Here is a 25,733-nt window from a genome sequence, read left to right as displayed (position 1 = left end):
AAAATAACTAGTTTGTTTTTTAAAAAAAATGTAATAATGCAACTGAATTAAATATAATAATAATCATGTGGGCTTTTTCTGGGTCACTGATTTTTAACAAACTTATAATCATCAAACTATGTTTCCCATGCTTTCACATGGTGCTCTCTTAGAAAAAAAGCATACCATGTCATTCTTTTTATCATCCTTCCAGACTTAATATTTAGTGCGCATTCTTACAGATAAAAATATTTTTTGGTTTGGTTTAGTTAGCACTAAGAACACTTGGGACATCCCCATCCCCCCTCGGTTTTCAATGGGTCATCACCACAAATCAGTTTAAGAACCTCATGCCCTTAAGAGATACTTATCCATTTTAACCTTCCCTTAGTGCCTCCGGCAAATATTTGCCCTCACCTTGGAAGGAAGGTTTTCTCTGCAGATGAATGCATGGCCCTTTAATCTCAGTGCATTGTGCAAGTAGACATCTTCGTCTGAGCTGGTGTCACAGAGGAAGAGGTAAAGGATTCCATCTATGTATTCATCCACAACTCCCACAAGCAGCTTCAGATCACACAACCTTTGGAATTCATGTATGTCACTGGCAGTCCAATTGTCCTTGATAAAGAAAGGATAAGGTACAAAGTCAAGCAGAGTTGAAAAACTAATTTCATTTGCTCTGCACATCAAATTCTATCTGATTAGTCTTAATACATCCCAGCTGCTTTTTGTGTTCTCCTTTTGTATCTCGATTTTTTTTCTAAAATAGCACTTCAAATCTTACTTATCTTTACTTTCCAAAACACATTTTTCTTATTCACTTATTCTTTGAGCTATTCCACCTTCTGAACTTTAAAATTCTGATGTTATCATTGCTCTTAATCCTTCGTGACTCTTCTTCCGCCCTAACATCTTGTGATATACAGATATAACTGACAAGCATACCCTTGGTTGCTCCTTTCACTCCAAATAATATGCAGCAAGATAGTTCAGTTGATTAGAGCATGCTGATAATGCAAAGGTTGCAGGTTCGATTCCCATGTGGGAAAGCTGCATATTCCTGCACTGCAGGGGGTTGGACTAGATAATCCTCAGGGTACCTTCCGACTCTATGATTCCCTCATCCACTAGATGTAGGGCATGAAGAGAAGCAGTCTCATCAAATACCTAACCGTTATGAGATTTCCTTCCTTAAGTATTTGGCAAAGCTTGAGCACTTTTTGGATGCAACATAAAAATGCTACAACATTGGTAAAAAATGTGCAGTAAACAAATGAACACATACGTTAAAGTTTAAAACAAGAACAGAAAACAAAAGCCAGCTTATTTTTAAGTTGTTCCCAAACATCTAGGGTAAGGTTAGTTGAAAAAATAATACATATATACATACCTCTGTAGGTCTCACCCAAGCTAAGGAACAAGGGATTGCTTGAGCAGGAAGCTTTGCATAACAAGACCTGCAACAAGAACAAGGTAATTCACACGGCCACTTTTGACTTGCTGCCCCAAGCCAAGTAGTCTTGCATCAAACTGGATAATGAACAAAGCGTTGACATTTGGCATTTCCCACGAAAGAAAGTAAGCAAGACTGAGTCCACACAAAGGTGGATTTGATTTAAATCACGATTTAAATCACTAGTCAGTAAGACTTGATTTAACTCACTTTCTTTACAGAAAGACTCATTCTTGCTGGTATCATCTTAATATTTACAACTAGAGGAAGGTTTCATTTTTTGTGTGATAAATTTTCAGAGTAGTTTTTACAGTTATATCAAAAATTACTGATTTGGTTATACTATTAGAAGTACCGTATTTTTTGCACCATAACACTCACTTTTTTCCTCCTAGAAAGTAAGGGGAAATGTCTGTGCGTGTTATGGAGGGAATGCCTACGGGTGGCATGCCTACGGATTTTCCTCTAAAAACTATGTGCGTGTTATGGTCGGGTGCGTGTTATAGAGCGAAAAACACGGTACATAGATAATTATGAAATTATTGTGTGGGTTAATAAGTTAACTGTTTATATTTGGACTTTTTAAACAATTTATTTAACTAAAACAATAACATTATAGTATATGTATCTATGTTTGTAAACTGATGTGGTTAAACAATTTTAAAAAAACTTAAAACTTAAAACAAATCCTTATTTCCTGATGAATAGCCTTTGGACTATACAGGGGTCAGCAAACTTTTTCAGCATGGGACCGGTCCACTGTCCCTCAGACCTCGTGAGGGGCAGGACTATATTTTGGAAGAAAAAAAAAAATGAATTAATTTCTATGCCCACAAATAGCCCCGAGATGCATTTTAAATAAAAGCACACATTCCACTCATGTAAAAACACGCTGATTCCCGGAACATCCGCAGGCTGGATTTAGTAGGCAATTGGGCCGGATCCGGCCCCCGGGCCTTAGTTTGCCTATTTAGCGTAAGTGGATTTTCACCCACTTATGCTAAATAGCAAGAGTCATTTTGCACTGTACTGTCTGTGTTCCCAAACGTTATTTTACTGCCTATGACAGAGGGCAAGTCAGTTTTGAAAGAACTTTGGATTTTAGGTATGAGATGACAAGATGTGGGAACTGATACGTAAGTGCTACCTTTGAAATCAGCCTTGGATGGTGTGGGTATGTGAGGGGGGGGGCAGGCAGACAGGGAGACAGAGAAAGTGAAAAGAATGTTGAGTGAATGGACGTGTGTGTGTGTGTGTGTGTGTGTGAGAGGAAGGAAGGGTGCGTGGGATTTGCGTATGAGAGCATGAGTCATCTCTGCTGAATGAGGTCAATGACCCATCTAATGAGCATCCTGTTCTTGCAGTGGCCACCTAGAAGCTTTTGGGAAGTCTGCAAGCAGGACCCGAGTGCAGCAACTCGTATCGAGGAACAGACTGCCTCTGAAAGTGGAGGTAGAACATAATCTTATCCTCCATTAATTTTTCTGAGAGCAAGAGTAGAAAAGATCCACCAGCTCTCAGCAGATAAGCATTCCCTGCCTAGCACACGATTTACTTACTTCAGAAACCTCAGCGAGGATTTCTGGGCAGTCCTCGTACTTCCAAAGTCCGGGTAAAACACTTCCACTTCCTGGTCATTGAGCACTCGATGAATGATAACTCTGTACCACCATTTGTCTTCCGAATTTTTTATACAACAAAGCTGGCCAGGACTGATTGAGGCTTCGGGCATGATGTATCGGTCAGCTACATGTTTACTAGAATAGCATCGTCTGAAATACAGGATCCAAGTGGGTCACTAACAGTACAATCCTAGGGCTAAGTAGCAGACATTTAAAGTCTTAAAAAACTTTTGAGTCTCAGATATCCCTATACCATTATTAATCTGCATTGAGATCTGCAAGAGAAGTCATCCCTGTGGTCCTGTTGATGGGACAAGTACACCATGCAGTGACCACAGATAGGGTCTTATCTGTGGTGGCTATAGAACTCCTACAACTGGCATAGAAGCAGATCCGGGAGCAGATGACAGGGTGGGGACATTTGTGCTTTGCAGGGGTTGGACTAAATTATTATTATTTCTTATTTATACCCCGCCCATCTGGCTGGGCTTCCCCAGCCACTCTGGGCGGCTCCCAACCGAATGTTAAAAACACAATACAGCATGAAACATTAAAAACTTCCCTAAACAGGGCTGCCTTCAGCTGTCTTTTAAAAGTAAGATAGTTGCTTATTTCCTTGACATCTGATGGGAGGGTGTTCCACAGGGCAGGCGCCACTACCAAGAAGGCCCTTTGCCTGGTTCCCTGTAACTTCACTTCTTGCAATGAGGGAACCACCAGAAGGCCCTCGGCGTTGGACCTCAGTGTCCGGGCTGAATGATGGGGTTGGAAATGCTCCTTCAGGTATACAGGACCGAGGCCATTTAGGTCAGCACCTCCTTCTTCTTCCTCTACAATTTCATGATTCTATGATTCATCTGATGTTCAGTTGCTTGTGTCACTGTTGCACTCTGGCAGGTAGGTAAAGGGGCAAGGAGGCTGTAATGAAAACACTAGTGTGTTTGCACTGCACTGACTTTGTCCCTCCTCTTCCGTGCCTGAGTGTGCAGAGCAATGAGGACAACTGGAGGACAGGTGAACACTGCTGACTCTCCCTATGATTACATAGACTGCTTGGGTGGCAGCTGAAAATGCACCTGTTCACCCAGGCTTTTATAGGGGACTGACAAGATGGCACCAACCCAAAGAGATATGGGAAGTTTCATTGGTTGGATGCATTAAACATCTGCTGAAACCCCATTTGTTTGTTCAGCCCTATTTTGATGTTTAGAAGGGTTTTCTGTTCGGCTGATTATCGTGCTGCTTCAATAAAATAAAATACTAAAACCATGCACACTGAAGTGTATACATCAAAGAATACCCTTGCCAAGAAACAGGGTAAAGTTTTTGCACATGAGTTTCGACAGACCACAAGCACACCCAATACCAAACTGGGTTCTCTTTTCTCCCTGCAATCCTAGCTCATATACAACGAAAAGCCCAGACCGAAATGGGTAAGTTCCCCCTCACCTCATTTCCAACATCATGTTTTCTAACTTCACTGACGTTTCTGCACTGTAGAGTCGGACGTAGAATTGCGAAGGAGAGACAATGTATTCCACAAATAGTCCCACTAAAGCACTGGTGTCCAGCTGGGGAAGGCTGTAAAGGCTTCTGTCCTGGACGGCATCTGGCGGGATTTCATTTTCCATGATCTCTTGAATAATGTGAGTATCCTCCATACCCAGGTGCTGCAAACATAAGGAAAGTAAAAGAAAGTCATTCTGATCCAAGCAGTACAACAGATTCATCCGGGCCACTCAAGAGATTTCCAGGGCTGGAAAATCCCAAGTACTTGACTACATGGGAATCCAAAACACTTTCCTAGTCTTCCAAGTCTCCATCCCAACTCCAAATGAGATGTGGCAGTTGGCTACATCTCAGTGGTAGCACTCACTGTAGAATTATCTTCCCAAGGAACTTTACCTGAAACCTACTGACAAAATGTGCATTCTTAAACTATATTATACTTTTGGTTTTTAATTTGAATTTTTTGTTGTTGTGAGTTGCCTTAAGCACTTAAATTGCAGGATGGCTTGCAAAACTCTGTTAGCAAGTAATAATTAAATAAACAAAGCTAATATATTAAACAATAAGGCACATTTTAATATCACTGGTTAAAGGAAAGCCTTAAATCTAATTTTGGTAACAAGTTAATAAATATTTGTTACAAGTTCCTATTGAATGAGTTTTAAAAAAACTAAAATAAGGAAGCGGCTGGGATCTATAGAGATGGATAACCACACAAGGGGCTTGGGCTTCTTAAGCAGAATTTTGAATTTCTTCTTTGAAAAGTCTTTCATCTCATGTCACAGCAATCTGCTTTTCAAACTCTCCTTAGTTTCAGAGTTTGCCATGCAGCAGTGGAAGGGAGCAGACTACTCTTCAAGAAAATGAATCTATAGCCCCTGAATCTACTAAGTCAGAACTTGTACAGTTCCTTATATCCTAGCTAACAAAATTCGAAACACTGAAATCAATGTAAAAATTGCTCTGACCGTCAAGACGGGAGAGTAAAAGCAGGTATTTACAGCCCTAGAGGTAAAGGATAGAAATTAGTTGCGTTAGTTGCTACGGATATTATGCTTCTTAATATATGTTTATGTGTTATGTTCTGATCTGGATGAATTCTAAGGTTAGTATAGCTCATCCATGTTTCTTGTGTGGGTGTACTAGAGTAAAGATATAAAACCTTGCTGCGATCTATAAGCCAGTAGGTCGTGGAAGCAGGTATTTTAATGGACATCTGGACTTGGGAGTAACTCACCTAGTGACCTCCTGGAAAAAACGCCTTGTAAGGAACCTTGGGGAGACCACAACTGATTTCAAAATAAATAAAATATTTTAAAGCTTGTTAAAGTCTCAATGACACACTGGGCAATAGATATAGGACACAATGTGACTTGAAGTTTACAGCATTGTTATGTACTGAGTTGAATAGGATCCAAACTGCAGCAGTCTGATTGGTCCTAGAACAATAGGATCCAAATGGCAGCAGTCTGATTGGTCCTAGAACAATAGGATTCAGAATGCAGCAGTCTGATTGGTCCTAGAACAATGCAGCAGTATGATTGGTTGGCAGGAACCACCCAATCATGCTCCAGATAGAAGTGAATCCACAACCTGATTGGCTTACAGTAGAATTCCGGAATTAGCCAATCATGTGCAGCCCATTGTGTAAATAATGTATATAAAGCAGATACCTTGAGGGGACTTTCATTCATTCCTCCTCACCACTATGAGCTGAATAAAGAGCATGAAATCACTTTGCGACTCTGAGTATATTTCACTGGCGACGAAGGTGGTTGCTTCCCCATAACATAACATAATATGGCTGCTTTCCCATAACATAACATAATATGGCTGCTTCCCCATAACAGGCACCCCTTGTGGGCCGACAGTTCAAGCACGTTATTCTTTGAAGACGAACAAGCTGAAAATGATTCACAGATGGTATTTAACTCCAAGTAGGCTTGCAAACATGTAGAAGACTGAATCAGATAAATGCTGGAAATGCAAAGAGGTGGAGGGAACCTTCTTTCATATGTGGTGGACTTGTAAAAGGGTAAAATAATATTGGGAAATGACCCATAATGAACTGAAAAACATGTTTAAAAGTACTTTTCCAAAAAATCCAGAGTCCTTTCTGTTGGGGATAATTCAGACTGAAATTCCCAGGTGTCAAAAAAAGGTTATTTATGTATGCCACTGCTGTGGCCCGTGTTTTGTTAGCCCCAAAATGGAAAACGAGCGAGTTCCCAACTAAAGAAGAATGGGAACTTGACAGAATATGTACAACTTGCAGACTTAACATATAGAATAAGAGAATAAGAAGAGCATACGTTTAGGGGGGCCACTAGGTGGCGCATCGGAAGATGGCTGACAATAACATCTCTCCGACCCACACGAGGTAATTTGGAGGCTATGATGGGGGTAATTAGCCTCCTTAACCCCCCCCCCCCAGGATTGTGGGGGGGACGGCCCTTGCCTGCTGTGCCCTATACCACCCCCGAATTTGTGGGGGTGGGGGCACTAGGCACAAAGCCCTCCTGTGGGATTCCGGCACTCCTGGACGCCGTCCCTGATTCGCACCGCTAGTTGCAAGCATCTTCAAAAGAAACAATTTGGACGAGATAAATTGCACATGCTTCAAGGAAAAAGGGGAGTAAAGACTGCTGACAGAAGAGATCTCTGATAACAAGACAAGAATAAAATATGAGAAGATACGTCAAGATACGGTATGACTGAGGGGGGGGGGGAAACGTGCCTTCCTTTTTCTTATGTGATTTAACAAGAATCCCCTCCCCTAATGAGTCAGAAACTAAGGACTTAAGCTGTGGATTTAAGGCTGTGTGGAGATAAACTTTCGAACCAAAGCAATGTTTCAAGATGAAGCTGGAAAGCTAAGAGTTTTGGAATGACGCAGTTAAAAATGCCGTCGCCATTTTGGGAGGCATTGTTGGAGCTCTTGGGTCTGGGAGGAGAAAGAGAGAAATAGAGTTGTTTACATATCGTGGATCAACTTCTCGGTGGGACTTAAGAGCGACAAATGCCAAATTTATGATGGAAAGAGCGATGTTATCTACGAAGGAGATATATGGAAACCATCTGGACTTAGTGGAGGAACGGGAAATCCACACAGGATTATTATTTTGCTTATCGGCTTAAGAAGACTAACAGAAGAGATCGTAAAGGAAAAATAGAAATTATATGAACAAAATATGATGTGGAAACACCAAGGTAAGACTGGATAGAATTATGAATTTTGTTTGGACTGATTGGGACTGATTTGGACATTAACGCAGTAATAAGAAGATGATCTGAATCCCCCTTTGGATCTTGAAGTATGGGTTCCCCCAACAAAATTTAAAAATTTGGCTTTGTAATTTGGAATTTATGTGATGTGATTTAATTTGATGTGATTGGCCAGTTAATAAAAATTATTAAAAAAAAAAAGAAGAGCATACGTTTAAAGAAGATTGGAAAATGTTTACTGAATATATGGGAAATAATTGTGTACAGCTGAAAACGCTGGCAGCATTAAGTTAAATTCAACAATGTAAATGTTGATGGAGGCAATAACGGAATACTGAAAGGTATACTTTTTGTAAAATATGCAGGGATTTATGATATGTACAATGAACCAGGGAAAGAGAAGAAGTCACATCACTGATATCTTAAGGATGTAAAATGAGTATGTTAAATTGTAAAACAGAAAAATTAATAAAAATTCTATACAAAAACAACTGATTTCAAAATAAAATAAATACAATCCACTGTTAGTCATCTCTTGATATCTGTCCAACAGTTGTAAAACATGACGCTACTTGTTAACCATGATACCACGGCAATGTCAGCCTACCGGTGTCGTCATCTTCGTTACTACACTAAGTTTCACATCTGGAGCCTTAGATTCCTCCAGAGCAAAATTCCAGCTGAGAACCTCATGCACATCTGGCGTCTCTTCATGGGCTAAAGAGTCAGGCTGGGCAATCTTATCACTTGAATGCTCATCTGTAGGAACAACAGATACTTATGTTTAGAAGGCAAACACACAACCTTCATTTTTAAAAGTCTGAATTGGCAGTTCCCAAAGTTCAAGCCCAAAGAAGGAAGTTTGCATTCAAGAATCATACATCACAGAGGCAAGGCCAAACTACATGTGACGATAGTTATATGTTTTAAAGAAACATGTTTCAACTGCCATTTTCACACCTGGGAAAAACCAACCAGAGTGCCCAGTTGGAATAGGCTCCCATTCTGAATCAGGGCAGGGTCCTGACCTGCTTTTCTGCTCAAAATTTCCCCTTTGTTGTTGTTTAGTCGTTTAGTCGTGTCCGACTCTTCGTGACCCCATGGACCAGAGCACGCCAGCTACTCCTGACTTCCGCTGCCTCCCACAGTTTGGTCAGACTCATGCTGGTAGCTTCGAGAACGCTGTCCAACCATCTCGTCCTCTGTCGTCCCCTTCTCCTTGTGCCCTCAATCTTTCCCAACATCAGGGTTTTTTCCAGGGAGTCTTCTCTTCTCATGAGGTGGCCAAAGTATTGAAGCCTCAGCTTCACGATCTGTCCTTCCAGTGAGCACTCAGGGCTGATTTCCTTAAGAATGGAGAGGTTTGATCTTCTTGCAGTCCATGGGACTCTCAAGAGTCTCCTCCAGCACCAGAATTCAAAAGCATCAATTCTTTGGCGATCAGCCTTCTTTATGGTCCAGCTCTCACTTCCATACATCACTACTGGGAAAACCATGGCTTTTACTATACGGACCTTTGTTGGCAAGGTGATGTCTCTGCTTTTTAAGATGCTGTCTAGTTGTGCCATTGCCTTTCTCCCAAGGAGCAGGCGTCTTTTAATTTCGTGACTGCTGTCACCATCTGCAGTGATCATGGAGCCCAAGAAAGTAAAATCTTTCACTGCCTCCATTTCTTCCCCTTCTATTTGCCAGGAGGTGATGGGCCCAGTGGCCATGATCTTCGTTTTTTTGATGTTGAGTTTCAGACCATATTTTGCGCTCTCCTCTTTCACCCTCATTAAAAGGTTCTTTAATTCCTCCTCACTTTCTGCCATCAAGGTTGTGTCATCTGCATATCTGAGGTTGTTGATATTTCTTCCGGCGATCTTAATTCCGGCTTGGGATTCATCCAGCCCAGCCTTTCGCATGATGAATTCTGCATATATGTTAAATAAGTAGGGAGACAATATACAGCCTTGCCGTACTCCTTTCCCAATTTTGAACCAATCAGTTGTTCCATATCCAGTTCTAACTGTAGCTTCTTGTCCCACATAGAGATTTCTCAAGAGACAGATGAGGTGATCAGGCACTCCCATTTCTTTAAGAACTTGCCATAGTTTGCTGTGGTCGACACAGTCAAAGGCTTTTGCATAGTCAATGAAGCAGAAGTAGATGTCTTTCTGGAACTCTCTAGCTTTCTCCATAATCCAGCGCATGTTTGCAATTTGGTCTCTGGTTCCTCTGCCCCTTCGAAATCCAGCTTGCACTTCTGGGAGTTCTCGGTCCACATACTGCTTAAGCCTGCCTTGTAGAATTTTAAGCATAACCTTGCTAGCGTGTGAAATGAGTGCAATTGTGCGATACTTAGCGCATTCTTTGGCACTTCCCTTCTTTGGGATTGGGATGTAGACTGATCTTCTCCAATCCTCTGGCCACTGCTGAGTTTTCCAAATTTGCTGGCATATTGAGTGTAGCACCTTAACAACATCATCTTTTAAAATTTTAAATAGTTCAGCTGGAATAGCATCACTTCCACTGGCCTTGTTATTAGCAGTGCTTTCTAAGGCCCATTTGACTTCACTCTCCAGGATGTCTGGCTCAAGGTCAGCAACCACACTACCTGGGGTATACGAGACATCCATTTCTTTCTGGTATAGTTCCTCTGTGTATTCTTGCCACCTCTTCTTGATGTCTTCTACTTCTGTTAGGTCCTTTCCACTTTTGTCTTTTATTATGGCAATCTTTGTACGAAATGTTCCTTTCATATCTCCAATTTTCTTGAACAGATCTCTGGTTTTTCCCATTCTATTGTTTTCCTCTATTTCTTTGCATTGCTTGTTTAAGAAGGCCTTCTTGTCTCTCCTTGCTGTTTTTTGGAAATCTGCATTCAATTTCCTGTATCTTTCACTATCTCCCTCGCATTTTGTTTGCCTTCTCTCCCCCGCTATTTGTAAGGCCTCGTTGGACAGCCACTTTGCTTTCTTGCATTTCCTTTTAATTGGGATGGTTTTAGTTGCTGTCTCCTGTATAATGTTACGAGCCTCCATCCATAGTTCTTCAGGCACTCTGTCCACCAAATCTAAATCCTTAAACCTGTTCCTCACTTCCACTGCGTATTCATAAGGAATTTGACTTATGATACAATCTATCTTACTGGCCCAGTGGTTTTTCCTACTTTCTTCAGTTTAAGCTTGAATTTTGCTATAAGAAGCTGATGATCTGAGCCACAGTCAGCTCCAGGTCTTGTTTTTGCTGACTGTATAGAGCTTCTCCATCTTTGGCTGCAGAGAATATAATCAATCTGATTTCGATGCTGCCCATCTGGTGATGTCCATGTGTAGAGTCGTCTCTTGTGTTGTTGGAAAAGAGTGTTTGTGATGACCAGCTTGTTCTCTTGGCAGAACTCTATTAGCCTTTGCCCTACTTGGCTGCTATTCCCCCCCCCCCCAAGGTGTTATTAAATTCGAAAATAAAAGTAGTCTATTAAGCATGCATGCTTAATGCATCTTCACACATCACAGAAAATTAGGAAGGATCTAAGACAGACATAGGCAAATTTGGCCCTCCAGATGTTTTGAGACTACCATCCCTGACCACTGGTCCTGTTAGATAGGGATGATGGGAGTTGTAGTCCCAAAACATCTGGAGGGCCTAGTTTGCATATGCCTGATCTAAGAAGAGGGAGGGAGGCATCTGAAGACCATCTCAGAGCCTGCTCAGCTGGACATTCCCCCGACCTGTGAAAAGAGCCTTGATACAAACATAGGAAGCTGCCATATACTGAGTCCATCTACTTGTTCCATCTTGCTCAGTACTGCAACTGACTGTGGTTCTCTAGGATTTGGGGAGGGGGGGGCTTTCCCAACCCTACCTGGAGATGCCAGAGACTGATCCTGGGACCTTCTGCTTGCAAGACAGATGCTCTACCACTGAGCTATAGCCCTTCTCTGCTTTGATAACTTTGATATGTTGGTATTGTTTAGTGCAATTTGTAAAAATACAGTTTAATGTTTCTTGGGATCCACCTTGGAAGGATCTGTAAGCTGGAAAGTAAAACAAGGTCCAATCTGCCAGCCTTTCTGAGGGCTAAAAGTACAAGCTGCAACCATGGTTCACCTTTGTCTCACCCCTGCCAAATAATCTGGAGCAGATCATCCCGCTTATAAGGACACTATTATCCTGAGCACACGCAGCCAAGGAGGACAAACAGCTGGTGGTTTAATTCCTTATTGACAAAAGCATGCACTTACAGCAGCTCCTAGGGGGGCACAGAATGCACACACAACACCACTTCTGGCCTCTACATAGCTGGCACCAACTTTTTCAGGCTTGTGCCCCAGTTGAACAACTGGCACATTAGTGGGACACTAACCCCCCCCCCGGCTTAAGCACCCTCATCAGACAAGAGTGCACACAAGCAACTGGCAACTTCCTGGTGAGGCAATAGCCTGGGTAATGGGCCATTAAGGGAAGCAAAGGAAGGGGCTCTGTGCCATACAGCAAATGGGTGGAGGCCTCTTCCTCAACTCGTGGGTAGTTGGAAGGACAAAGGCAGAGTGGAGAGTGTTAAGTGATGTAAGATAGAAGCTAGAAAGTGAAAAGCAACAGGCTAGGAAGCCAGAGTCAGAGCGATGTTTGATTTCTCTTTGAATCCAAGGCTGCAGCTTTGGAAGAAGCAAAAGCTCATTGGGGTGTTAATGCTGTGAATCCTGCCATCCTAGACTCATTTTGTATATATGTGTAAATAAATCTCATATTATAAAGACACCACAATCTCCACTGTGCCTCATTCCAAGGAAACTGAACCTTGGTAAGCACAGTGGTACCTCGGGTTACAGACCCTTCAGGTTACAGACCCTTCAGGTTACAGACGCTTCAGGTTACAGACTCTGCTAATCCAGAAATAGTACCTTGGGTTAAGAACTGTGCTTCAGGATGAGAACAGAAATAGCGCGGCGGCAGCGGGAGGCCCCATTAGCTAAAGTGGTACCTCAGGTTAAGAACAGTTTCAGGATAAGAACGGAGCTCCAGAATGAATTAAGTTCTTAACCCGAGGTACCACTGTACTTGGAAATTGGGATGGCATGCGATAATATATTGTGTGCCAAGTGGAAAACAATAGGGGCCTATCAACACACCTTTGGTATGAATTAGAGTCTATTGCAACCCAAATGCAAACTTGCTTTATTGAATGGCATGGGTTAAGCAGTTTGTTTGTTTGAGCCCAATCCAACCTGCCACTGTGGAAGTATCTGCAAAGGCAGTGTTCCCCACTTACCATCTCTTAAGCGCTGTGACTCAATGTCAAAGATGCGCCAGTCTTGTTCCCCTTCTTTGCATTCAATATGGAGAACATCACTAAGGGCACCAACCAGTTCCATAAGGTTTAAGAAACCTAGTTTCTTTACTGCCAATATTTCTTTAAAATGTCGCTAGATATAAAGAAAATCTGATTAATCAAAGCAAAAAGGACGCCCTGAAATATTCTTCCTTTGGACTTGCAATAGCTATACTAACAGCAATAAAAAATAGGTACTTTTTGGAAGCTAAAATGCTCTCCAAAACATTTAGCTCAAGTGCTGGTCAGGAAGGAAATGGGCAGCGAGGGGGGTGGAGAAAAGGGAAAATAGTGAATTTGGACTTTTCGTAGGAAATCTCTTTGAATCTGGTCCATAAAAACTGGAAAGCACCTCCATTTTCACCCAGAGAATATAACCCAGCAAAATTTATTGTCTGTTTTGTTCACTTTTTGTCTACGCTGAACAATATTTTAGCCTACTAAATTGAAATTCGAATCAGAGATTTTTGTTTATCTAAGCAAAAGAAAAGGAAGATTAGAAGAACTTCCCTCACCCCACCCCCAAAAGTAGAGTAAGATTACAGGGAGGCAACAATAAAACCAAACCAGGAGCAGGCAATGCTTTTTCTGCTGAGGGCCACATACACTTAGAGGTACAGTGGTGCCTCGCAAGACGAAATTAATTCGTTCCGCAAGTTTTTTCTTCTTGCGAGATTTTCATCTTGCGAAGCACGGTTTCCCATAGGAATGCATTGAAAATCAATTAATGCGTTCCTATGGAGACCGCTTGCCAGGCTGGCGGTGCGGAGAAGGGCTTTTCTCCCCACCGCAAGCCTTCAGGACAGGTACGGGAACAGAGGGAAAGGCGCGCAGCGCTTCTCCTCTGTTCCCGGGGCTTGCGGTGGGAGGAGGGTTTTTCCTCCCCACCGCCAACATTCAGAACAGCATTCTGAATGTTGGCGGTGGGAAGGAAAACCCTCCTCCCACCGCAAGTCTTCAGGACAGCCATCCGAAGGCTGGCGCGGGGAGAAGGTCTCGCCGCCCCACCGCCAGCCTTCGGAGGAGCCTTCTGAAGGCTGGTGGCGGGAGGAGGTCTCGCCGCCCCACCGCCAGCCTTCGGAGGAGGTCCGAGGACAGTGGGGAAGACGCGCTGCGCTTCCCCGCTGTCCTGGAGATTTCCCTATGGGCTTTCGTCTTGCGAAGGAAGCCCATAGGGAAATTCGTTTTGCGAAGCGCCTCCAAAACAGAAAACCCTTTCGTCCAGTGGGTTTTTCGTCTTGCGAGGCGTTCGTCTTGCGGGGCACCACTGTAACCTGTTAAGGGCGGAACCATCACTTTCCCCCCTGCTCCCCTTCTTCCCACCACCCGTTACCAAAAGACCAAAGGCTATATAATATTAAGACAGGGGGTATATAGACTGTGCACTAATGTGCTGAACCATGGTTTAGAAGAGTGTGCTTGAGCTGGAACAAGCCCAAGCAAACTGTGGTCTAAGCATGCTGAGCTATTGGCTGTCTCTCTGACTCAGGTGCCAGTATTTGTTTCAGTAGAAACTTACACAGAAAAGGACAAGAGCAAAAGCAACTTCCGAAAGGAGGAAACATACCTCAAATTCACCAGGTAACTTAGATACAAGCAATCCTTCGGGGTGCTGCACTACAATCTAAATTACAAACAACATAAAGTCAACAATTAGTTGTCATGCAGTCTAAACAGCCAATAAGAATGTTGCGCATGAAACAAACATTTACAACAATACCCCCCAACTAGCCACTTGTCTTGCATCTAAGAAAACATTTGCAAAATAAAAATATACAGGCACAAAAGTTTATTTTCTATACACAGCTACATGCAATACGATTTCCCAATTTTTTTCTTTAAAGCACCCAGGACTCAGCTAGACTGGTTAAAAAAAAGTGATTTATGTGTGTTGTATGTGTGATATAACATTGTGCAACCAGATGGCAATGCAGAGTCCTATTTTTCTCCACCTGTTTTCCGTTTAAATTCACAATGCCTTAAACTGAAACGCTTCTTTGATGTGTCTAGATCCAGCCCACGTTTTCTGGAATATAAGAGGTCAAGGAGAGGGGCACACAGGCTGGGTTTTAAGATGATTAATTCAGACATTCTTCCTTAGTTTTCAATCCTGATTTGCAAAGTAAGCACAAGCCAGTCTGCCAGCTCAGGCAAATGGTCAAATCATCATATGCCTCACACCAGGAAAGAAGGTGGGAAGCATGGCAGTGAATGTTTGCCTAAGGCTCCAGAAAGGCTCCTTTGCATAGTTTTAATTAATGACATGCCTTTTAAAAAAAAACCAACCTAAGTTCCTTAAATTATGAACACTTACAGTTCTTATTTTTTCCTTAAGTTCTGAGCTGATTGTCCCTCCAGGTCCTTTCTGGGAAAGTGCTATCTGCATCTCCTTCTCTAGCTTTGAGAAACAGATTCGACAGATATGAAGAAAGTGAAAGGAAAAGCCAGTGCATAAAAATTGGCATCCATTCATATAAATGTGGCATTTACAAGTTTTGAACACCACGCATCAATCACTTCAGATATATTAATGGTAGATAACATATCAAGATCACATGATATTGTAAAAAAGTTCCATTTTTTAAAAGTAGCAGTCTTTACATTTCCCCGCCTTTGGTGCCCTCTTCTTCCTGCTCACTCTCACACAGCCTGACCTCCCACCTACATCTAAAATATACATAATATTGTATAATTATATAGCAGGAATGACATCATTGGACAAAATAGTTTCCAATACCCGAAAGTTAGAGGAACCTACTTTTAACAACAGCTTCTGTTTAGTGATAACCCTGTCCTCCTCTGCAGGAGCCAAATGAAAAAAAAAGTTATGCGCCCAATTCAAGGTGCTCACATTAGTGTTTAAAGCCCTAAACAATTCAGTCCCTAAAACTGAAATACCACCTCCTTCCCTACAGAATCTCAGGTACCAAGATTGGCACAGGGGTCACTCTTAGTTGCTCCATCGCCCTCAGAAGCGAGCGAGGGAGAAGGTGGTTCAGCAGAGGGCATTCTCCATGGTAGCCCGAGCTGTGAAATTTCCTCCCCACAGAGGTGCATCTGGCACCATCATTATACAGCTTCTAGGGAATGCTGAAGTTGCACCTCTTTACCCTGGCTTTCCAAAGTTGAGGTGTATATTTTTGGGATCCACATTATTTCTATGGTTTTAAGTTGTTTTCACCTGTTTGTAATATTGTGTTGTAATGATGCAACCAGCCTTGGGAACTTAGGGTAAAGGGCAGGTAATAAGGTGCCCTCAACCACCAAACCACTGCATCTTCCCCAGTGTAAGTGTAGTCCATGCTGCTGCTGCTACTTTTTTAATTCACTGGACACAAGCTTACATTTTTAGTGGTACAGTGGTACCTCAGGTTACAGACGTTTCAGGTTACAGACTCCACTAACCCAGAAATAGTACCTCGGGTTAAGAACTTTGCTTCAGGATGAGAACAGAAATTGTGCTCCGGCGGCGCAGCAGCAGCGGGAAGCCCCATTAGCTAAAGCGGTGCTTCAGGTTAAGAACAGTTTCAGGTTAAGAACAGACCTCCGGAACGAATTAAGTACTTAACCCAAGGTACTACTGTATAGGGTAAGGTGTATAGGGTAAGGACTGCAGCAATAACTGCCGACTGAACTCAGTCAATCCATTGACTGAGTCAGGCAAGAAGTCTCCTGCCTTGTTTTTTCAAAGACCTCTGCAGTTTGCAGTACTTTTTCACTGATAGAAATGCAAGATAACAATTCCAAGCCTGCTTCCAAAAGGCAGCTCCTAGAGGTAATAATTGCAGTGAGCTAAATATGGAAGAGCAATCAACTCTCCACACTATCAGGGGCACCGTGTGTTTCCAGTGTCTACATCCTTATATGTTCTGCCCACACAGAGCATGTAGCACAGCAGCTGTGGTTTGGGAGTGTCTAATTTGTCTGAGCAGCAAAAAGAAATAAAAATAAAAATCTAAGTGATCCTTCAAAAAAAAATTAATTAACACTAAGAGCATTCACTGAGACTTGATTGGCCATTGTACACTTCGGTAAATGCCAAAATGACAAGCAATTTAACATTTGTATGGAAACATAAGTGTTTAAATTGAAGGTGGGGGACAAAAGCATTGTTACAATAGTGGTGACAAGAAAGGCAGCAGGGTTCATTTTTAAAAATTGTATAGCTACAGCTTTAGAACATTTGTTCATTAAAAAGATCTATTTTAGTAATATTAATATTTTAATATAAATGCCTACACAAAGCTCTTCAGTGCTAATTAAAAGCTGGTTAACAAAAAAAGGTCTGGATGAAAAGCGAAGGGATTTTGAATGGCACTACTGTAATCTTCCGAAAGTCACTACACGCATCAAAACCCCTTTTTAAAAAATAAAAAATAAGCTGAACAGAAGCATCAAGGCTGTCTACACCTACAAAAACTGCACTGTTTTTCTGATCTTCCTCTGCTGTCTGAAAAATATGGAAAAACCACAGGACCGTGTAACAAGTGTGCCCAGTAAAAAGTGAGTGAAAAAGGCATGGCAATGCCACACCAAGTGCCTACTGTGGAAGCACCCAGATCAACAAATTTTCTATGCACTCAGTGAGCGTTCCTTTGGAAAACTCCTCTTTCGTCCTATTTACATTTTCCTTGCTGTGACAGTCATTTTGATTAACTTGTTTGCATTTGCTGCAGAAGCATATTATGCTGTTATGCTGGGAGGTAACCGTGAGAAAAGGAGCTGAGCTTCTCTATTTCAGCAAGTGCAGTAGCAATTCCAACTGATGGGGGGGGGCATGCCTGCACTATTCTGTGGTCTTCATTTTTTCTCTTTTAGATATGGCAGCTATTGTGTCATGACAGACCCCACAGGTGCCTAGTGATGTGAGGTGATGCTAGAAAATTCTCTGGAGAATATTCTCCACAAGCTGTAAATTCTGCATCGTCTACACAGCTGCTTTAAATGTACACACCTCATTAATCGAGATTATTCTCGAGAATTTAACATAACTAATTATGTCAAGTGCCCATGGCAGCCATTTTGTGACAGGCAGATTCCAAATATGCCCACTGGCCCAACCAAGAAGGCTGGCGACCTCTGTCCTCACCCAGCTTAAAGCAGATCTTTTCTCATCTTTAAGAACTTAGGTTTAAAATCCTTCTACAGGGACGATGTGCACTAATTAAGACACCAAACAATATGAAATGTGTCCATACGGATTCTCATTTTCTCATAATAACTAATTAAATATTCCCTTAGTCACCTTTGGAGTGCAATGTTTCTCTTACTTACTTGTTTCATCCTCTCATCAGTTCTCACTAACGGGGTTTCCACTGGTTTCAACTCTACTACTAAAGCATCAGATTCTTGGCTTGGAGATGGATTGTGATTATCCATAGGTAGGACAGGGGTTGAAGATTTCTTCACTGCAGGTGCTGGCAGAGTAGTAGGCAAAGTCTGCTTTGTCTTATGTGATGGAATCACGGCTTTGCCTTAATAAAGCCAAGAAAGGGTTTACAGACATGATTTCACGTGACAGTTTTCTGTTTTCCCTAGGTAGGCAATGCTGGAAGGCTCACACTCATTTCCAAGAACACCTCCAAGAGCAGTGGAATCTCAATATAAGCCAACAGCACAGCACAAAACCCCTTACTATATTGTTTTATTTATCACTTGCATGTTTGAGCAGATACAAGATGACTCACTCATCAGCTCAAGTGCACAAGGATTAGAACAAGGATCACCATTTTGCTTAACTGACAAAGCAGAAAGGAAGAATGAGCTTAATGCAGAGCCTTCATGAATACTTACAGTCATGGGGGGGGCGGAGAGAAAGTACACCCTCTTTGAATTCTGTGGTTGTACATATGAGGACATAATAACAGTCATCTGTTCCTTAGCAGGTCTTAAAATTAAGTAAATACAACCTCAGATGAACAACATCAGATGTCATATTACAACATGCCGTGATTTATGTAACAAAAATAAAGCCAAAATGGGGAAGCTATTTGTGAAAAACTTACTGCTTCCATAGGAATTAAGGGGCTAAGTAGAAGACAGGTGCTGCTAATCAAATGCGCTTGCTTAATTGATCATCAGCAAGTGTACTCACCTCTATAAAAGCTGGAGTTTTATCAGTTTGCTGGTCTAGATAACACAATGCCAAGGAGGAAAGACATCAGCAATGCTCCTAGAGAAGCAGTACTGTATTTTTCGCTCCATAAGACACACTTTTCCCCTCCTAAAAAGTAAGGGGAAATGTGTGTGCGTCTTATGGAGTGAATGCAGGTGGGAGACTCTGCTCAGCGCTCCCTTTCACGAGCCACGTGGATCGTGTGTGCGGCTCTTGGGGGCCAGTGACGGGCTGCCCTTCTCCCTCCTTGGGGAAAAGCCCGCAAGCTCCGCACACACGTTCCACGCAGCTCATAAAAGGGAGCGCTGAGAAGAGCCTGGGATGCATACAGACTCTGCTCAGTGCTCCCTTAAAGAATTTTTTCCCTTGCTTTCCCCCTCTAAAAACTAGGTGCGTCTTATGGAGCAAAAAATACGGTAATTGCTGCCCATGAAACTGGGAAGGGTTATAAAGCCATATCCAATTTTAATTCCATCATTCCACAGTGAGAAAGATTATTCAAAAGTGGAAAACATTCAAGATTGCAAGTAACTCAAGAGTTACATCTCAGAGTCTACAGGCCTTAGTATGTTAAATGTTAAAGTTCACAACAGTACAATCAGAAAAAGACAGAACAAGTATGCTTTGTTTGGAAGGGTTGCCAGGGGAAAGCCTCTTCTCTATAAAAAGAATATGGCAGCACGGCTTAGGTTTGCAAAGTTGCATCTGAACAAAGCACAAAGCTCTGGAACAATGTCCCTTGGGCAGACGGTACCAAAGTGGAGATTTTGGGCCATAATGCACAGCGCCACATTTGGCGAAAACCAAACACAGCATATCAGCACAAACACCTTGTATCAGTTGTCAAGCACAGAGGTGGAGGGTTGATGATTTTAGCTTGTTTTGCAACCACAGGACCTGGGAACCCTGCAACCATTGAGTCACCATGAACTTCTCTGTATATCAAAGTATTCTAGAGTCAAATGTGAGGCCATCTGCCCGACAGCTGAAGCTTGGCTGAAACTGGGTCATGCAACAGGACAAGGTTCCCAAGCACACCCGCAAATCTACAACAGAATGGCTGAAAAAGAATCAAGGTGTTGCAATGGCCTAGTCAAAGTCCAGACCTCAACCCAATTGAAATGCTAGGGCAATACCTTTAGTAAGCTGTGCATAAACAGATGCCAGCAAACCTTAATGAACTGAAGCAATGTTGTAAAGAAGAGTGGGTCAAAATTCCTCCACAATGATGTGGGAAACTGATAAAGTCATACAGAAAACGCTTACTTCAAGTTATTGCTGCTAAAAGTTGTTCTACAAGCTACTGAATCATAAGGCTTCTCCATTTTGGATTCATTTCTGTTAAATAAATCATGACACGTTGTGATATGTCATTTGTTGTTCATCTGAGGTTGTATTTACCTAATTTTAAGACCTGCTAAGGAACAGATGATTGTTACTATGTCCTCATATGTAAAACCACAGAATTCAAAGAGGGTGTACTCCCCCCCCCCCCCGGCGGTATTTCAGCATGGTTTTCAGTTTCAAATGCTACTGGAAAATATTTGGCCATTTGGTCATAATTTTTCAGTAACAAAGCCAAGCTCTCTGAACCTCAGACCACAACCTTTCCCCAAGTTTACTCTATTTACTGGCACCTGTGACAAAAACAAATCAATTGTCTACCTATAGAAGTGAGCACATAATTTATTTGTAGATTCTTGTCCACAGCTGTGTGCAATCTGCAGTTGGGTGCAAAATTCTACATGAATAGTACACACTAAGATTAATTATTTTAATAGAAGTGCACCAACGTCTTTGCTTCACCCCACTACTCCCACTCTCATGCTTGGCTGCTGTCTGAGAAAGAGAAAGACAGAGCACATGCTCTCAGAAGGGAATTAACTCTACCCAGTGCTACTCATTTTCCAGTAACAGATAGGTTTCTCAAAGTTCCTATATTTGTGATCCCACCTCTTCCAGCCATACCACTTGAGAGGGGCGCTTATCTACACGTTGGGGCAGAAGGAGTTTGTATGTTTAATGTGGAGAGAAACCATAAGGCTGCAAGGTAGTATTGGGTAAAGCAAACACGAGTTGTAGAGTCATCTAGGGTCAGCTAGTTCAACCCCTTGCAATGCAGGAATCTCAGCTAAATGAAGGTGCCAAATAAGAGCAATTTTCCCCTAGAGCTGAATTTAAGCAAACATAAACTTACACTCTGGCAGCTTTTCTGGATTTTTCTTAATGGAGGGCTTTAGAGTCAACAAGGAGCCTGCCCTTGTCTGCACAACCGTGATGATATCTGAAGCTGCATTCAGCACTTCTAACATAGAGAAGAACCCAAAACGCATAAATTCAAACTTCCGTCCAAAGTGCCGACTAAAGGCTTTGTCAAAATCTGAAAGCAGGACAGGTGAAGATCTCAGCAGTTCCTTCAGTTCACTTTTTACCACAGCTGGCAGAGTAGGAGAAACCTGACCCCGTCGGGGCAGAGAAATTTGGGGGGGCTGAGGCAGGCCAGAGCAAGATCTGGCATTAAAAGAGAAATTTGGCTTTCCCCTGGAAAAATATGGCTTCGGTTTGCTTTTCTGTCTGGCAACCAAGCTTGCAATCAACTCAGTGGACTCATCTGGAATAGCTAAAAGACAGAAGCCCATATGGTTAAAGTTGCATGTTGACACAGAAAATTTCTCCTCTCCTCCCCCCCTCCCCTTTCTTCTTGCCATCCTCTTACAACCAAATGGTACTGCCAAAGAAATACAGCTAGTTATCATAATGCACAATATTTGTAGATTTGCAAGCATAGGTATTTTCCCAGCTGTTCAGACCAGAAGATCCTTCTTTCCCTAAGTTATTAGAGCTCCCATACCTCTCTATTTAATCTCATGTACAACCCTCCATTTCTATATTTACATCCCTGCTTACCACCATCAAGGCAACCCAACCACCCACCCCAGCCTACAGTATTTGTGATTCACGTATGTGAAGGGAAACACCCACAACCATGAAATCTGTTGAAGATGCCGCATGGTGTGCTCTCTCCTGGAGTGCTGGCTCTTGTTAGGTAGACATTACACATCAAACATGACCAAAAAAAATATGCTATATACATAGAATTGAAAGTACTTTGGATGTCTTGGGCTATGTTATGTCCAAATCTGTACCTTCTATTTGTTGTGGGAATAGCTTAGTTCTGTTAACCCTGTGAGTGAAGTCTAAGTGCATTATACCCTGCAACATAAACACATTAAAAAAATACTCTTACATGCTGATTTCATCTTCTTAGGTTTAAAAACTGATTCATATTTAAACCATGTTTGGGGAATGTGTCACCATGACACAATACGGCAGAAGAATTGCCTTTATTGTAAAACAAACCGAACTCTGCGGGGAAATGCAAGGTAATGCCCTTGACTGCTTTATGTTCAGAGGGACCTCAAAATCAAACTACAGGACATATTTATAATAGGCAACTTTTTGGCCAAGTTCCAGTCTTTCTTTTTTGAACCACCCAGCGTAAACTCCCTGTATGCCTGCCAAACATTATTCCCCATTTATTGGCATTCCCTGCTCTTGCCGACTAATCCAAAACCCACCTCTGAGGACAGTATTGCCATTTCCACTAGGGCAGATGCTAACAACATCTGGCATATCCATCACCAGCTCCATGACAGAACGGTAACCCAGGGCACGAAACGGAAGTGGTTCTCCTATCATAGACTTGTATTCTTTGTTTAACTCCATGGGGGTGAGGCCTTCCTTGACTGGTGTCAGCAGGGACCTCACTACTTTCTTCATCGAGTTCATCAGGCGTTCTTGATCGGACATGTTGACACTGGGGGAGGTGAGAAGGAAGTGTTAAAGGACAAAGAAATACTGCTTTTGGTGATGACCGGCTTAATAATCACCAGATAACGTTACTGTGAGATGGACAAGGGAGAATAAAGTACAGGTACACAAACTGAAAAAGATACACTGCTTGCCTTGGAAACCCAGAAGGATAAGAAAAAACAGGTGCTCAGAAAGAGCTGCTGCTTTGTTTTTACAACGGTAACCTTCGCATGGTTTTTAGGAGGGAGTGGGGCATATCCTGATCAGTTCTTTTTTTAATGACAGTGTTGGGATTAGTACCCCACCACAGAGCCTCAGAAGCACACAACTATAACAAACCCTTACGGTTAAAGTCTGAGCAAACTGGGTACAAGATTTATCTTTCATCTCATCTCTCTTTAACCCCATCATCCAAGCTCCCCCAAAAGCAATACTTGCAAGCATCAAGAGCACAATTCAGTCAGTCATAAACACTTTAGAGCTCTGTCATGGAAAATTGATGAATGTAATCCCCACTAAAACCTGCTGAATTTAGTAAATGCTGAGATTCTGCTAGATTGCACCCATAAATGGATATAACAACTTTGAAGGTTCTCATCTAGTGGCATCAAGATTTAGGGACTATAAAAAGGACCAGCCCTACCACTAGGCAAAGTCAACCGCCTAAGGCAGCAGCCTCCTGGCTACTCCTCCTATGTCCCTTGGCCATTTCCCTTTGTGGGAGGACAGAGCTGTGCAACTACACAACCTGTTCTAGCTACCCTCAACTATTATGTTGCCTTTGGTGCAGTGGAGGATGCTATCCTGCTGCCAGTGTTGAAGTCAAGTGCCACCCATTTAGTTTCTGTAGATAGAATGAGGCAGGGGTTGCCATCTGGCCCTAGCAAAACATCTTGGATCAGCCTTGGCTCGGTGCAATTTTAAGTTTTCACTATCCCATGGGGGAGTTTGGGAGCAGAGGGAAACGACGGTTGAATATAAACCTGGAAAGTTATCTTCTGATGACTTTCAGAAGTCCAATAAACCCTTTCCCCCCGCTTTTTTACAGGAAGGGGATGAGCTATACACAAGAGTCCATCCCCAAAGTCGGTGCCACTGCTCGCACAATCCATACCTGCCCTCTTAACAAAAACATTGCAACCAAGCCTGTCACCTCAACCTAAAATTTTTTTCCCTTCCAGTAGCACCTTAAAGACCAACTAAGTTAGTTCTTGGTATGAGCTTTCGTGTGCATGCACACTTCTTCAGATACATATCTGAAGAAGTGTGCATGCACACGAAAGCTCATACCAAGAGCTAACTTAGTTGGTCTTTAAGGTGCTACTGGAAGGAAAAAAAATTTTTGTTTTGACTATGGCAGACCAACACGGCTACCTATCTGTAACCTCAACCTAGACATACACGATTCTTGTAAGCTGTTTAATTTTATTTATTTATTTTATTTTATTTATTTTATTTATTTATTTTTAAAAAGGTGGGAAGGAATGTTTGTTTAATTAACAAGCAGGTAACGAATACGCCATCTTAAAATCAAACCAGAAAAATCCTTTCCACAAAAGCACTCCTAATGCAAGGACTCTAGACACCAAGGACAACACACCATAAAAAACCTGCATTATTCTATGCTATCCATGCAACCCTGTACCTTCCCACGTGTTATTTGAGGGAGGGATATTCGTGTAAGGAATTTAGGCCGCCCAACCAAGCTTCCATCCCACCCTTTCCCAAGGGCTAAAACAAGCCAGAAACAATAAATAGCCCAATCACGACCCTCCCTCCCCGCTGGGCTGGCCCTCTTTGGACCTGCACGCCTGCGACCCCCTCCTCACCACTTCCCTTCACGTGTAGGAGGAGGAAGCCCCTCGCCCGGGCAGCAGGGTCGCGCCCTCGACCGACTGACACGAGACTGGTCGCGTTCAGACGCACGCGCCCCGCCGACCGCCGCGCCCGAAGCCAAACTGCTCCGCCGCCCTCACTTTGAATCCCCTCCCTCTTAACGGCCACCCGAATTTATATCCGTGCCGTGTTTGTACCTCCACACGCGCAAACACGCAAGAGTAGGCCCGCCCTCTCGCAGGCGCCGCTCTTTTGAAAGGCTTCTCAAGCAGCCAGACCTCAAGGCGGCGGCGGCGGCGGCGGCCTTTTCTTCCCTCCCTCCCTCTTCCCAACGTCTCCTCGCGCCTTTTTCAAATAATCATCGAAATAAAACGAGCAAACAAGCACAGCCCACCCCCTAACAAACCACAGGCACCAGACCCGAGGGAGGAGGGCGGGAAAGGAGGGCCGCTCCCACCCTTGGGTGGCGGGCTCCGAGCGGGAATCGCCTCACGGGCGGCCGCTCCACGCGACGCCCTGGCCGGCCTGAGGAGAAAGCGGGGGAAGGAGGGGACTGGCCTGGGGGGGATACCGGTCAGTGTGTTTGTGAACTGGGCTGGGGGCTTGAGTGAGGGGCATGACGCAATAATAATAATAATAATAATAATAATAATAATAATAATAATAATGTGAAAAAGTTTGGAGCAGGTGAAGCACTGCAGCTATGCTGCCAAAGTAAATGAGTTCTCAGTATTCCATCGCCCCTCTGAAGCATTCTTTCCCTCAGATAATTCTGTTGTTTTTTTATATTTATTGAAGTTTTACAAAAACATAAGTTTACAAAATGTAAAAAGAGGTCATATAAAAAGAAAAAGATACAAAAAA

The 25,733-nt window shown here is 42.7% G+C and overlaps 1 protein-coding gene across 9 annotated transcripts in view; it reads right to left on the bottom strand.

The window, feature by feature from the left end:
- The window catches only part of TDRD5 (tudor domain containing 5), a 30,921-nt gene extending 5,615 nt beyond the window's left edge, over positions 1-25,306 (bottom strand). For 3 of the 9 annotated variants that reach the window (XM_083621585.1, XM_083621593.1, XM_083621592.1), the window contains exons 1-12: positions 25,067-25,250; positions 22,799-23,037; positions 21,418-21,840; positions 18,380-18,579; positions 15,420-15,503; positions 14,673-14,729; positions 13,046-13,199; positions 8,396-8,547; positions 4,504-4,724; positions 2,992-3,204; positions 1,370-1,436; positions 397-597 (exon numbers count right to left, since the gene is read on the bottom strand). In XM_083621585.1, coding sequence (XP_083477711.1) covers positions 397-597; positions 1,370-1,436; positions 2,992-3,204; positions 4,504-4,724; positions 8,396-8,547; positions 13,046-13,199; positions 14,673-14,729; positions 15,420-15,503; positions 18,380-18,579; positions 21,418-21,840; positions 22,799-23,030 — 2,004 coding nt within the window. In that variant the 5' untranslated portion in view covers positions 23,031-23,037; positions 25,067-25,250. The other 6 variants (XM_083621590.1, XM_083621589.1, XM_083621588.1 and 3 more) reach the window with 6 other exon arrangements.
- Between the last annotated feature and the right edge of the window lie 427 nt (positions 25,307-25,733).

The sequence above is a fragment of the Podarcis filfolensis genome, assembly GCF_964270895.1.
Source record: "Podarcis filfolensis genome assembly, chromosome: 6".
NCBI lineage: Eukaryota > Metazoa > Chordata > Lepidosauria > Squamata > Lacertidae > Podarcis > Podarcis filfolensis.
Note: the sequence above shows the minus strand (reverse complement) of the source record. Positions and strands in the feature narration are given on the sequence as shown.